Here is a 16,904-nt window from a genome sequence, read left to right as displayed (position 1 = left end):
GGGGCATATACATAGCTAGCTTTGTCAGCTTGAACATGTTGGGAAACTGATCTTTGTGACTGTACAATTTTCCAGAGCTCACAGATATTATCTTTTGGATACATCTGCTCCTAAAAAGGATTTTTCACTAACATAAACTTCCTTTTTTAAAATCAGTAGTTCACTGACTACTATGCCAAATTTCTTATCTGTTCTACAATGCTGTATATGAGTATTTAGTCCATCAATGCTTGTGCATACAGAGGTGCTGAAATTAATATCTTTACTTCTTAATTTCATTTTTTTTTCCCTTATTTTATTCAATGTATCTTAACCCTGATATGGATACATGTATATGGTTTTGTAGCATATGATCCGCAGGGCATAATTCATTAATTAAAAAAAATGAAAATTGTATTATACTTTTAAACTGTCTGTATTTTAATTAGGCTCAGTATTCTGCCCTTTGTACATTTAATTTTGAAATACCACTGAAAGGGTTATGCCGTCTATTTTTGTCCATTCAGCATGTACATCTGACTTGTATTTAACACCATTTCAAAATCACTTACTGTTATATCCATTAACATCTTCCCAGCTCCAATAATCTGATATACTTCATAACTTTAAAAATTATTGTCATCATCACTATCATTAGCAAGTATTTGCCAAACGAAGTCATAATGAACCTCGCTGGGAAGCAGACATTTTGGGTTTACTAGGTAGCCCTTATTTTAAACATGCATTTGTAAAACTTTCTTCATGAATGGTTTCAAACTATGTCATATTGCTTATTCCTGGGCACATTGTGCTAATCAAATTTAGTTTCACAACCATTCGTGTCATGCTTGAGGAACCCAGATGTGGAACAGTTGCTATCCGAAAAACATGTTGGGACAAGAATGGTTAAATAAAAAGTGTATACTTCACCTAGCACATTTTCATATTTGGGACTTTCAACGAATTTGCGGGAGTACCCGCATTTCTCTGTTCTCGAAGCATGCAAATTTGAACCAAATTTCACACGATTCGCGCAATGATACACCCTGACAGCATCTCCACATAAGTACTTAACATATCTAATGACTTTTCCATAAAGACTCTGTTGCTCTGCCAGTACTTCATGTTTGTCATGCAGAGAATAAGCTAAGTTGATTTCCGATTGGTGGTTAATGTTGAATCTGGACCAGAACAAGCAATTACCACAAATGCGAATTCAATGTAACATATTCCACTATGCAACCAACTGGTAGCGTAGCTTTCAAATTGCCTAAAGTAGTCAAGATACAATTCAAAGTAGAAATTTTTGTTTGGAGGTGGTTATTAAATGAGTGAAGTATTTCATTACATGTGGAACATTTCTGGAATGTATGTTGAACATACTTCTGGATTACAATAATTAGCACAGAATGGGGATGGGGGCGCCAGATTACGAACCATGTCATTTTGTGTTAGGCCGAGACTATTCGTATAGCTGCCGTGTGGCCGCTTTTGAAAAGACTATTCGCAAAGCTGCCATATACCTGAATTCTGAAAGACTAATCGCATGGCCGCCTGTTGTATAAATAATTTACTTAAAGCTGTTCTTATGTCTGCTGTATACCTGATCGTCCGTTTTTCTTTTAAAATGATTGTAGGTAAAATGTACACTGTTACACTCTCACTGATTTATCTTCTGCAGTAACACAACTAGCAGGTCTATTACCATTAGATCCATAATCTCTTGTAGAAAATTACTCACAATGACTTGCCAAAAATTGTTTGAGTTTGTTTTCATTCATCTATGTATCTGAACCAGTTAATGCACAATCGTTACTTTATGGTTACTCTTTGGTACTGACTTCTACTGTAATCATTACACAAAATAATGAACACAATAAAGTATAAGTAATGATTGTGCGGCAAATGGTACAGGCCATCAACCGTACATCATAAAGTCCTGTACAAATGGCCTTCAATTTATTACTCAAAAGTAACTGACCATGGGGTGCTTGAGATTTTCTTTTGAACAAGAATAATATTTTTTGCTTCAACAAAATCAATAGGTACCCAATATAATCGATATAATGTTTTAATTTTTCTAATCAAAGCAAGAATGTCTTTCAAGCTGGGGGGGGGTGTGCACAGATTTTTTTCCTTTTCTTTTTCTTCTAAGTCTGTATCTTAACTTCTGGCGGCAACCTGACTTGATTCAAAAGATTGTGGTTTGTTTGATTAAACTGGTCCCCTGTCATATTCATGTATGTATATATATATATATATATATATATATATATATATATATATATATGTAGGGAACCAGGCTAGCAATCCGCTTTGAATTGGAATATTTCAGACTCGTCACTAGTGCATTTACTTACTGCCATGTGGATAGTCTTTTCTGTTCTGGTCTCATGGCAAACATGCAAATACTTTTTTCAAAAGTAGCCACATGGCAGCCATGCAAATAGACACTTGCTTTGCGTTAACTTGTAGATGGCAAATGGGTATTCTCAAATAGCCTTTTTCGTTTTTACTAAGAAACATGAGCGCCTGTGACTGCAAATGCTGTTTTAGATGGATTATAAGTTTACAGAATAACAAATCAACTAATAAAAATTAATGACTGCTGAAGACTAAAATAACTTAAACATGGTAAGTATCGTTTTGTATCGATTCTCCGTCTCTTGTATCGATATGCGTATAGCTTCAGCAAAAGTACTGATGCATCAATATATCAATGAATTATTTCACCCCTATTATTATCACATGTTTATGTCTAATAACATTATTATTGCTAATTTCTATAATGCATACAACACAGAAATAATTTACAATAACTAAACTGTAAACTACTTCCCCCTTGTTTCAGTTATGCTTCTCTTTTCAGCAAAGGCATGACTAGTCAATTAAGCCTGTATGTGCTGAATTTACCTTAGTAAAAAATAAAACTTCACTGGTATGTGGTTTGTACTGAAGATATGAAAACATTGTTGTTGTTGTGGGTTTAATGCCATTTTACAGCACATAATAGGCTATACATGGTGGCCAGAATACCTTGTGGAGGAAGAACCTGGGAAAACCCCAGGAAACACCACAAACCCATGGGAAGCAACTGGCAAGCCTTCTCACTTACCATATTGGCCGAGCCTGAGACTTGAACCTATACAAAGATTTGTGTCATGGTAGCGATTGGTAAAGATGAGCACTTTCGACCTTTTGGGGCATTCTACAGACATGAACTTCTGAGAGTGACAGTTGCAAGGTGAAGTTGTTTGCATTTGCAACATGCAAAGTGGACAGAATGTTGGCATACCTCAATGTTACTTTCATGTACTGTGGCAGAAAATTATTTGGATAATGTACTTATGGAAACTGTACATGAGCTAAGCACACATATAACCAAAATAACTATTCCCATGTGCTCAAAAATCAGCCTGAATTGGCCTAAACTATACTATCTTTAGCAGTTATTAAAACAGGAAAAAAACATTTGCCCGATTAGAAAATATCAGCCTCTGAAAGTGCAATGAATATATAACAAGATATAAAAAAAGTTATTGGCTCCGTTCTTTTTTTACAATTTACCTCGGAAGTCTAGGAAGACAAAATGACCAAACAGAACTAGCAATATTTTTATAGGTACACTTCCAAAGACCAAGCTGTATACTCTATAACCCAAATGAATCATGTACAAAAATAAAGGGAATTAAAAGTTCTTTAAACAATACTTAGGATATACAAGTTTTTTTTTTCAAATAGCATGCATATCCAGTGAGGAAAACCTGGGAATTTTTTTCCTTCAAAATCTAACCCTATGCAGAATACGAAACTGTAGGGCACCATCTTATGGCCACCCAGAACAATATACTAAAATTTTTTTTTGTTTTAGTAAATTATATTTCTCCTATGCATGTAATACTTACCTGATCACATTATATTAGAGCAACTTTCATTGATACCTTTGAATCCAGCCCACCCATTAATGCTGCGCCAGTTCTATATTGATAAAGGGAAGCAACTCTTACAGGTTAACTCCCCTTGCTGCCTGCCAGCTGGCTACCACTATATCCAGTTTAAACAAGTGTTTTACGTGCACATGATACCTTAAAGGATGCTCACACTGTGCAGAAAGGTGGGATGGCTTATTTGTAATATGATCAGATAAGGAGAAAATGTGCTTTCTCTGGCAATTACAACCTCATCACATTATCTTAGGAGAATAAGTGAGAGGAGGAAGAAATGCTGAGCATCTCACTGCTACCTGTGTCACTCAGGAGGAAGAAATGCTGAGCATCTCACTGCTACCTATCACTCAGGAGGAGGAAATGCTGAGCATCTCACTGCTACCTATGTTACTCAGGAGGAGAAAATGCTGAGTATCTCACTGCTATCTATGTCACTCAGGAGGACCATGACTACATTATCAACAGAAGAAATTATCGTACATGTTAGTTAGCTCAGTGGAAGACCTTAGTTTATACAGGTATGGGATTCTGCAATTGATTATGGTCTCACTCTATAAAAAAAATTCAAGGTGAATCCAGTGAAAGAGGTCAATGTTGCCTGGTTCAGAGCTTATGCTGTCATGAATGAGGAGTGTTTACTGTCTGTGTTGCTACCACTGACCTGATAAAGATACGTTGTGAGGCCCTGTATAGCAAACAATAGCTGCAGAATGTGGCCTGGGCATGCCATCCAACTGACTACACTATGTCCCAAATGAACACAATACATCTGAATGCAAGGATCATGGGAACTGCATGTATTTCGTGAGCCGACATTTTCATAAGGCATACCTGTTTCTATAAGAGGTCACTGTATGCAACACCATTTAACCAAGTGGCTAGCACTTATCTCATCTCTTGCTTTCTGGTTAAAGTTCATATAACCTGCCCCTCTTTTTGCATCCTACACTCTGTTAAACCTCTGTTGAAATAAAAATCCTTAAAAGACGTCTCCTCTAGTTGAATAACCATTAATATGTTGATGGTTTCTGAGGTTAATCTGTACTTATCTGTATAATAATATTGTTATGGGCTGAGAATACCGTGTTCAGTCTTCTATCTGCATGGGCATATGCATAGCAAGCTTAGACAGCTTGAATAAGTTGGGAAACTGTACTTAATACTTGCCACATACAATTTTCCTTAGCTACTAGGTACTGTCTCATGGATATCACTATTCCAAATAAAGCTTTGTCATTAACAAGAGCTTTGTCAAAGTTTTTATTCTAATTGCCTTGGCACTAAATAACCTACTTGTGTTGCTGTGCCATAAAGCATCAAACCAAATCTGCCAAAATTTCTCTTTCTTGAATCAGTGCTTTGCTGACTACTACAGAATAGCCGCCAGGATTTGCTCGCCAAAAGAGGGGAAGTAAAATAAAGGAGGTGAAGGAAGAGACAGCCAAAGTTCAATAGGTACACCTAGCACTTCAATTTTTTCTTCCTACTCCACTCTGCTGATACCAAAATCTTTTAAAGATGTCACTAAGTTATATAAGCATTAATCTGCTGATTGTTTATAAGTTTAACATGTGCCTTATCCATCTATGAACATTGTTATGTGACGCAATTTTCCTTTCACAGTCTGCTGTCTGAAGGGGCATATACTTAGCTAACTTAGCCAGTTGGGAAACTGTTTTTTTTATGGTTGTAATGTACAATTTTCCTTTCACAGTCTGCTGTCTGAAGGGGCATATACATAGCTAACTTAGCCCATTGGGAAGCTGTTCTTTATGTTTGTAATGTATAATTTTCCTATCACAGTCTGCTGTCTGAAGGGGCATATACATAGCTAACAGCCCATTGGGAAACTGTTCTTTATGGTTGTAATGTACAATTTTCCTATCACAGTCTGCTGTCTGAAGGGGCATATACATAGCTAACTTAGATATTCACTAATTGTATAAAAACAATTTGTATACCCCACCTAAACCCAGCATAATATCACAGGAACTGACCACATGCACTAAGAACCAAATCATAATCCACCGCTCTCTGCTATGCAGTACGTGCACTGTATTATAATCACAAAGTTAACTTAATATTTCCAAATTTTTATTAAATTAGATTGAAATGTTGTGCTTTTGTTACCTTTTCTCTCAGCAAAATAACATTAATCTAATCTCTACTGGATTTTCTTATGTCTATCTGATGAGTGGAATAGCTGCTGGAAGTTTTCATATTTCGAAAGGTGTTGCAAGAATTAAATTCCTTGCATCCATCGTTTGCGCTAATCTTACTTCTAATTGTTGTTCTATTTAACATAAACAAACTTTTAAAGTTGATTATCACACAATTATTAAAAATGATATCTCTATAAATTTAAAATGAAGATAATATCTGGCTGTGTGAAAAAGAGGTGATATAGCCCACCCACTGTGATATCTCGCATATGTATAACCCATGAGATATATATGCATGAAAACATGGGTAAATCATCAATGAAATATAATTATTTTGCCTACATGTCACACTAGAAATCTGGCTAAACTGATATTGTTCACCCACTGAGATACCTCAAATATGGGTGTGCAGGGTATGTACACTCCTGTATAACCATTGGGATATATGCATAAAAACATGGGTAAATCATCAATGAAACTACTAAATATAATTATTTTGCCTACATGTCACACTAGAAATCTGGCTAAACTGATATTGTTCACCCACTGAGATACCTCAAATATGGGTGTGCAGGGTATGTACACTCCTGTATAACCATTGGGATATATGCATAAAAACATGGGTAAATCATCAATGAAACTACTAAATATAATTATTTTGCCTACATGTCACACTAGAAATCTGGCTAAACTGATATTGTTCACCCACTGAGATACCTCAAATATGGGTGTGCAGGGTATGTACACTCCTGTATAACCATTGGGATATATGCATAAAAACATGGGTAAATCATCAATGAAACTACTAAATATAATTATTTTGCCTACATGTCACACTAGAAATCTGGCTAAACTGATATTGTTCACCCACTGAGATACCTCAAATATGGGTATGCAGGGTATGTACACTCCTGTATAACCATTGGGATATATGCATAAAAACATGGGTAAATTAATGAAACTGCTAATTACATTTATCTTGCCTGTATGTCACACTAGAAATCTGGCTATACTATGTTCTACATAAATCTAATTACCTGTAATTGTATATTATGCTCTACATAAAATTAATTACCTGCAATTATAATCTTCATTCTCACTTGAAGAATGATCTGCATTTAACTCATGGTAAGAAATAATAACAAAGGCAATTCAATTCCAATCTCACCTGAAGTAAAGGATTGTGCCAATGTTATGCTCAAATCGAAGAAAAAAATCCAGTTCCTCTGTGGCTATTGGTACAGCTCCTTCCTGGTTCAAGTCTTCCAATAAGCTACGAGTGATCACCTGTAGTTTGAAGAAATAAAAAAATACTATTAGTGATTTGTTTTCTTTGTTGAATTCACAGAGGCTTTTTTCTTTTTTGAATTTTACTTTCATGATCTGCATTTGTGACTATGAGAAAGAAGAGTCCCTAGAAGGGATTGATGCTCTAATTGGCAAAAAGAATTTCCAGAAATTTAAGAAAAAAATATTTTTTTCTGTCAACTGCTGAGTGTTGAAATCATATCTTGTATTCTTGAGCAATAAATGATTTCAAATTAGCTGCTGTGGTGCATATATTGGATTCAAATTGGCACCATTTTCGTTTGGGAAACAATTGACATCATCAGAAGTTTTTTGGTGAAAACCCCAGGTCATAATGATCATCTGTTCAGGAAGAGTAACGACAAAAGATTTTTTTTAAAAAAACGTTACCATGGCAGCCATATTCGATGTACAACTTGCACCATTTTCAATCAGGACAAACTAGATATCATAAATTGATGAAAACCATATGATATTACAGATATATATTTGAAAGTAGAGATAACAATATTTTCAAGACAGCCAACACAGTGAAAACAGTGGCAGCCATACTGGAAATCCAATGTCAGAAAGAAGTCAAATGATGGATGACAGACAACATACTATCCCATACGCTTTTTTGGTCTATGACCAGTAAATATACACGTGGTACTACCAACTCATTAATTTATTTGATAGGAACTCCATGTAAATTTACTGACAAAACAAACAATAAAAAGTATGACATTTAATGCATGTGGAAAAACATGACTTTTGAGTTAGAAAAGCAGTCTCTATATAAGTCAACTACCTCAAAAGTGTTTCCATAAATCCTCTACTATTTTGGTACAACTACTGGTACAAACAGCATGCATGTGTACTCTTTGAGTACTACCATTGTAACAGAATGCAAGTGTACTCTTTTGATATAAACACAGTATGGATGTGCAGTCTTTTGGTACACACAAGGCATACTTGTGTACTCTACTGGATACATGTGTACTCTATTGGTACAAACACAGCATGTATGTGTACTTTATTGATCCTACCCCAGCATGGATGTGATTTCTATTGGCACTAACACAGTATATGTAGCAAGATAACCGGGTTGGGGGTCTAATTATAAAGAAGACTAATGATGGTAACAAAAATACAAAAATGTTTATTTATGAATGATTCAATGGAAAAAATTATGTTAAATTCATGCGTATACAAGATCCAAATGTTGGACAATTAACACAATATGCACGAACCTGATAATGTAATGCACTGTAAAAATAGTTCAGTGAAATATGATATGCTTTGCTGAAATAGTAAAATGCTGCATTTCACTCAAATAGTGAAATGTATGAAATATGATATGCTTTACTCAAATAGTAAAATGCCGTGTTTCACTCAAATAGTGAAATACACAAGTTTTTCATTCAAATAATGAAATGCAAAACATCTTCTCAGCCCCAATGCTATATCAGGAGGTTGAGTAGCCACCACTGATGGTCTGCCTAAAGATCTGTACAATCATTTGTTTTCTGCAAACCTGTTGGTCCAGAAGCCCTGGTTCATCACCAATAAACAACCTTTCTCTTCTTCCATCCAATCTTCTCTCCAACAGCAGCACATCGGGTATAACAGAACCCAAATTAACTCATGGCTAAACGACACCTACAATCCGGTGCATATATGGAGATACAGCATGTCACTTCGTAACTGTCCCAGCACAACACTTGGCTAACCAGTCAATCAACCATAAGAAAATCACTGGTCAGTCAACCCACCAGTCAATCAGTGGTTAAACATTCCGCCAGTAAATCAACCAATCAATCCAACCAGTCAATCAGCTCTACAGCTGGAGGTCGTCTGTGTGCTTGAGGAATATTGGTTTTTCCATTGCAAGCACTTTGCTCATGCAGCATAGGATGAACCAAACTCACTGTTTGGAAATAATATGTGATATACATAAATCACCCTAGGGTAATGCTGTACAACAAAAATGATACCCAAGTACAAGTATTTATTCTAAATAAAATTATAGATGTATACAATTCTTTGACAGTATGCATGTGTGCTCTCTGATGTAAACTGTGTGGTTGACCTTGGTTAGTAATTCAGGACAGTTTTTGGTTGTTGTTGTTGTAATGAAAATATAATATAGCTAATAATTGTTTATGACTTTAGTTTATATATTACGGTAATCAGGTATAATATATCCAAGTTCTAGATATAGCCTTGATTCTGACCTTAGAATTTTCTAGAAACAAATTCTGTTTACAGTTTGATGGAAATTTCCATTAAGGTGACCCTCATCCTGGTTCTGAAACTGTGTCAATTTTTTATATAGATAATGTTTACTTCAGAATTAGTTATTCCATAACTTAACATCAGTCTGAGGGGAATCAAGTTGTGTTCAGTTGAGAGGATTTATTTATTTAAATATCTCATTGGAATTACAAAGTGCTCTTTGACTCTAGCACTAAATTACTATTTTAGAAATTATTGTGAATTCATTCAAGGATATTTTGGATTATATTATTGTAATACATCAAGACTGTTAGCACCTCAGCACTATTCCAGGCTACTGGCACATCAGCATATTCAAGTTTTAAATTCATATGAAATGAAACTGGAATTCATTTGGAATACTCTATATTTTTGGGCTTCTGATAGAACTTTGAGACTATTTGGGAATTTAACTCAAAATACTATAAGTTCTATTTAAGTTTTCACTTTGTATTCTAGGGAAATAAATTATTTGTTCCATTTGACAAATCCTGTTTGTTTTCACTCTTTTCTGTTACTTAGTTTAAGACTATATAGTCATAAAAACTCTATTCGTAGAAACACAGCATGCATGTGTACAACATTGGTACAAACACAGCATGCATGTGTACAACATTGGTACAAACACAGCATGCATGTGTACAACATTGGTACAAACACAGCATGCATGTGTACTCTAATGGTACTACAACAGTGTAAATTTGTATTCTATTGGTAATACTACAGCATGCATTTGTATTATATTGGTATTAACATGTCCACATCAGATGCGGAAGGATGCAGATTTGAACTCGGCCAAGTCATACCAAAGACTTATAATAATGGTATTAGCACCTGCCTCACTCTGTGCTCATTATAAAGAGTTTGATGTCAGGACTGGTTACCCTGGTGACAAGATAATATGAATGGGTGGGACATGATGCTACATGTCTGCAGCATGATGACCCAGTGCTAGACATCACTATAAACTGTTATACTGCAGACATCATAAAGATATGACTGAAAATTGTTAAAGCTACATTAAAAATCCAAAACAAACATACATAAGTAAATATAAGATTACGATCAAGACTTTTTGTTGAAAATAACCATAATGAATTTCAAACATCCACAAACCAGAGTGCGTTTAGAACCAATTTCAAAACCTGAACTTGACAAATATTAATCTGGCATAACTTTTATTAAAATCCTGTAAAATACATATTTTTGAAGAAAATGCCTTAACTGTGTTGATCCTGATGGACTCCAGCTGCACAAAACAAATAAGTGGACACTGAATAATGTGTAAAGTAAAAATGTGTTTAGAGTTTCTACATAATCTGGAGCATATGATGCATGGTGCAATATAAAATCAAGTTGGGATTGCTGTATTAATAACTGATAGGTATTAATTGAAATCTTATCATGTTAAGAATCCATGAAACGTATTTCAAATAAAGAGTGGACTTCTCTGTATACTAAATCTATCACAAAATACTGGCTACCATGCTACTTATTTCAAATAAAGAGTGGACTTCTCTGTATACTAAATCTATCACAAAATACTGGCTACCATGCTACTTATTTCAAATAAAGAGTGGACTTCTCTGTATACTAAATCTATCACAAAATACTGGCTACCATGCTACTTATTTCAAATAAACAGTGGACTTCTCTGTATACTAAATCTATCACAAAATACTGGCTACCATGCTACTTATTTCAAATAAACAGTGGACTTCTCTGTATACTAAATCTATCACAAAATACTGGCTACCATGCTACTTATTTCAAATAAAGAGTGGACTTCTCTGTATACTAAATCTATCACAAAATACTGGCTACCATGCTACTTATTTCAAATAAACAGTGGACTTCTCTGTATACTAAATCTATCACAAAATACTGGCTACCATGCTACTTATTTCAAATAAAGAGTGGACTTCTCTGTATACTAAATCTATCACAAAATACTGGCTACCATGCTACTTATTTCAAATAACGAGTGGACTTCTCTGTATACTAAATCTATCACAAAATACTGGCTACCATGCTACTTATTTCAAATAAAGAGTGGACTTCTCTGTATACTAAATCTATCACAAAATACTGGCTACCATGCTACTTATTTCAAATAAAGAGTGGACTTCTCTGTATACTAAATCTATCACAAAATACTGGGTTGTATGAACCTTATTTCAAATAAAGATTGGATTTCTCTACGTTGTTAAGAATCTGCAGTTTTAACTAAATAAAACAAAAGAGTGAAACCAACAGGTTCTGTAGCATTCAATAATTTATATATTTCCTTAGAATACAGAGTGAAATTTGGAAAGGCCATAAATATTGACAATTAAAATCGAAATAGTCCTAACAGTTCTATAACAAGTCCAAATTTATAGAATTCCAATTGAACTGCAGTGGTATTCCAAATAAATTCCAATACTGAATGTGTTGATGTGCCTGTAGTCTCTGGTGTGCTAATCTGCCTATGACCTGAAATGTGGCAATGTGTTAACAATCTTTTGATGTCCAGAAATAATATAAACCAAAATGTCCTTGACTAATTTCACTATAATTCCAAATTAATGAATTAGTCCAAGAAGTATTAATCAGCACTTTGTAATTCAGTGAATAATTTACAAAACTAAATCCACCCAAACAAAAAATGAGTGGCCCAGAGTGGCCAAGTGGTCTAAAGCGCTCACATTTCCAGATCACTGCCATCTCACCTCTGTCTGCGTGGGTTCAAGTCTTAGGCTTGGCTAATGTGGGTACATGAGAAAGCTTGCCAGTAGCTTCTTGTGGGTCGGTGGGTCTACCCGGGGTTTTCCAGGGTTCTTCCTCCACCAGTTACACTGGCTGCCATATATAGCCTCTCTTGTGCTGAAAAATGGCGTTAAACCCTACAACAACAACAACAACAAAAACCTGAACACAGCAAAAATAAATACTGATTGCACTTCAGATGTTAAGATAAGCAATTTCTCAAGCAAACAAGACTGACATAAAAACCTAAGACACAATAATAAAGCCAGAATGTAGGTCTGATAACTTTCTAAAACATTCAAAGTTGTCAACAAGTTCAGGAATTTCGAAGTGAAAAATTAATATCCTACACTCAGAAATAAACATATTTACCTCTGTCAATAATGATCCAAATATTTAATCTACAATCGTATAAAATTATTAGCTATGTACTGTGTTGTTTACAAAATAAATATCACAGGTCAGGTAGACCATGAACTTGATTTTGGGCTAAGGTCAATTACAAAATATATAACATAATAATTATGGAGAAAATCTACTAGTGGTGATAATATTCCTCCAAATCCAAAAATGAAACTTTTGTCATAGATGTATTAAACTGTGTGTGTTAATGTGTACCTTCACTCCAGCAGCCTTAAGCCTCATCAGCTCCTGTTCCAGAAGAATCCACCGCGTGGGGATGTCCTCACCCCAGTATGACTGCTTAGATGCCACATCTACAATTTTCCTCTTCAAATCCTCCAATCTGCTGTCTACAAGAGTGTTGTCAATGGCAAAGTCCTCATCAACCAAATGAAACCTGGTAGGCTTGTCACTTAGATAAGTGCGGATCTCACTGAAATACTTCTCACAGATCTCATGACGGTAGATCTAAAAATAGGGAAAAGATTGGCATATAGCGAGGAATGGCAAATAAACCTACCTGATAAATGATAACAATATTCGAAGAATTCATCAGAATTTTCAACCATTGCTTACATTAATTGATTTTGGTTTGATGAGAAATGAGGGAAGCAGTATCTGTTATTGTATTCTTCAACATAATTTCAAACTTCTCATTACAAAACATCATTAACTAACCTATATTAATGACACTTGATTAAACCCGAAACACACATTTGTAAGAAAATGTAAATTGGCTGTCAGTGTGTATTAACTAACCTAGTCCATTTCATGAATGACCATTGATTCAACTTGACATCATTTACAAGCCTAGTGATGTATTGATGACCCTTGATTCCACTTCACATCATTAATTACCTTAGTTCTATATAATCCAAGTTTCCTCTGGCCCATGGGAAGGGTCTGAGGAAACTAGGACTAAGTCCTATATTGGTGACCCTTGATTCCACTTGACATAATTTACCCTAGTCCTATATTAATGACCTGTGATTATAAATGTCATGATCATTTACTAAACTAGCCCTAAACTGATGACCCATGATTACAAGACATCATTTACTACTAGTCCTAAATTGATGGCCCATGATTACAAACATTATTAACTACCCTAGACCTAAAATGATGACCACTGATTACAAGACATCATTAACTACTAGTCCTATAATGATGACCCATGATTACAAGACATCATTAACTACTAGTCCTATAATGATGACCCATAATTACAAACATCATTAACTATCCTAGACCTAAAATGACCACTGATTACAAGACATCATTAACTACCTTAGTCCTATAATGATGACCCATGATTACAAGACATCATTAACTAGTCCTATAATGATGACCCATGATTACAAAACATCATTAACTACTATTCCTATAATGATGACCCATGATTACAAGACATTAACTACTAGTCCTAAATTGATGACCCATGATTACAAGACATCATTAACTACTAGTCCTATAATGATGACCCATGATTACAAGACATCATTAACTACTAGTCCTATAATGATGACCAATAATTACAAACATCATTAACTACCCTAGACCTAAAATGACCACTGATTACAAGACATCATTAACTACCCTAGTCCTATAATGATGACCCATGATTACAAGACATCATTAACTAGTCCTATAATGATGACCCATGATTACAATACATCATTAACTACTAGTCCTATAATGATGACCCATGATTACAAGACATTAACTACTAGTCCTATAATGATGACCCATGATTACAAGACATCATTAACTACTAGTCCTATAATGATGACCCATGATTACAAGACATTATTAACTACTAGTCCTATAATGATGACCCATGATTACAAGACATTAACTACTAGTCCTATAATGATGACCCATGATTACAAGACATCATTAACTACTAGTCCTATAATGATGACCCATGATTACAAGACATTAACTACTAGTCCTATAATGATGACCCATGATTACAAGACATCATTTACTACCCTAGTCCTAAAATGATGACCCATGATTACAAGACATCATTAACTACTAGTCCTATAATGATGACCCATGATTACAAACATCATTAGCTACCCTAGACCTAAAATGATGACCACTGATTACAAAATATCATTAAATACCCAAGTCCTATATTAATGACCCTTGATTACAAAACATAATTAAAAACCCTAGTCCTACTCCTATACTGGTGAACCTTACTGCATAATGACTTTCATGACAAATCTGATTAAGATACACAAACAAAACATAAGTCTGTGTACACATAACTATCACTTACACAGCTGAGAGAATGAATCTAGAAAAAAATATATAGCATTAGTAATGACTTTATTTACAAACATACTAAACGTAAGTCTGTGTACACATAACTATCACTTACACAGCTGAGAGAATGAATGAATCTAGAAAAAAATATATAGCATTAGTAACGACTTTATTAACAAACATGCTAAACGTAAGTCTGTGTACACATAACTATCACTTACACAGCTAAGAGAATGAATCTAGAAAAAATATATAGCAAGTAATGACTTTATTTACAGGATTAAAGTAGATATCCAATTATACCTAGACTCCAGAGTTGTATCTAATAGTGAATCTGCTATTTGTAAACATGTCCCCTACATTCCTTGACTGTGACATAAAGTCAATTGAAATTTTGAACAGTATGGTTCAAATTTTGTTTATAATATATATGATAATATACCATTCTTTGAACTAATCCAATATATTGTTATCAAGGTTTCACCAAAAAAGTAATATTAGAGCAAACTTTAAATTTCAGAATGAGGCTATATGCTAAAAATAAGTTATTGCTTTTGTGTTCACTTCTTAAGTTCATATCCGTCATTTCAACATAATGATTTGACCATCAATTATCAATTTTTCAAAATTGTGAATTATTGATATTTAGAAAAAAATACCTGACAACTGCAGTTCTAAACAGCACAAAACATATGCATATGTAGTTCTAGAATAATCTTCTATTTTTAGAAACAAGGAAAAACCATAAGTCACATGACACGGCAAATTCTGATCAACTCCATAGTGCTAATATACTAACCCCACCCCAGGTTTCAAAGATCTGCTAGATCCTTTGTTTTTAATCAGTAGCAATTTAAACACTGCTCCCAAGAACACATTTCAAGTGTCTTCTGCAATGATAATGGTGGGTTTTGCGATTCTGAATATTCAACAACCCTATCTTTGCATAGAAAATTCACAGAAGGATAAAACTAAGCTAGCATCATACCTTGGCATTGATAATGGATACAGAAAAATAATAAATGTTATTGGTCCCTGAATAACTCAACAACAACAATGACTATAGTATGTAGATTAAAAATATAGTGAAGTATATACAACACATTAGCAAAATTTTCAGTTTCAGTTTCATGACTTTGCTTAACAGAAAAAGTGACGGGTTTAGAATGCATCTGGTTCAATATTTACAGAATACATACCATATATTAAAATATATAATATAGAATATAATCATACAGGTAATTTTAAACAATCCATTTAGTACAGCTTCAAAAAGACACTAGACTTGTTTGTTCAGTAAAAAAAGATATAACTTTGGCAGAAGGAATAATGTAATTTGGTCAGTAAATCAACATGATTTCTATCTGTCACAGATGCAATTGACACATAGGATAAGGCATTTTCATTTAAATAGTTTGAGGCAAACAAAATAATGTATCCACTCATTATTTGGCTTTATTTGATAAAGCTATTGTCTGTGATTATTTCAAGAGTCACGTATCATTATTATGTCCTATTTATTTAAGCTTTACTTCACACAATTTCCAATAACTTTTACCTATGCAAGCCTGTTGACTGTAAAATATATTGTTTGGTACAGTATTTAAGATTTAATTACATGTTTGTTCAAGGATGTCCAATTATGCGCTTCTTATAAGTCTAAATCTTTTCCATGACGCAATCAGCTAACAGAAGTAGTGACACAATTACAAACTGAATGCATTTTAAATGGCTACTATATTAGTCAAATTGGGTCCAAACATTTTTCAGCTGTCATAATTTCAGAGATGGACTTAACCTTTTACGAGTCTATACTCTTAAAATAAGT

The 16,904-nt window shown here is 34.3% G+C and overlaps 1 protein-coding gene across 1 annotated transcript in view; it reads right to left on the bottom strand.

Moving 5' to 3' along the window:
• The window catches only part of LOC149780122 (uncharacterized), a 106,349-nt gene that overhangs the window by 49,604 nt on the left and 39,841 nt on the right, over positions 1–16,904 (bottom strand). The window contains exons 6-7 of the mRNA XM_089936892.1: positions 13,019–13,270; positions 7,257–7,375 (exon numbers count right to left, since the gene is read on the bottom strand). Coding sequence (XP_089793018.1) covers positions 7,257–7,375; positions 13,019–13,270 — 371 coding nt within the window. The remainder of the gene's footprint in view (positions 1–7,256; positions 7,376–13,018; positions 13,271–16,904) is intronic.

This window comes from Sinohyriopsis cumingii, chromosome 16, assembly GCF_028554795.1.
Source record: "Sinohyriopsis cumingii isolate HCF-2022 chromosome 16, ASM2855479v2, whole genome shotgun sequence".
In the NCBI taxonomy this organism is placed as follows: domain Eukaryota; kingdom Metazoa; phylum Mollusca; class Bivalvia; order Unionida; family Unionidae; genus Sinohyriopsis; species Sinohyriopsis cumingii.
This window is presented reverse-complemented; position numbering and strand designations above follow the sequence as displayed.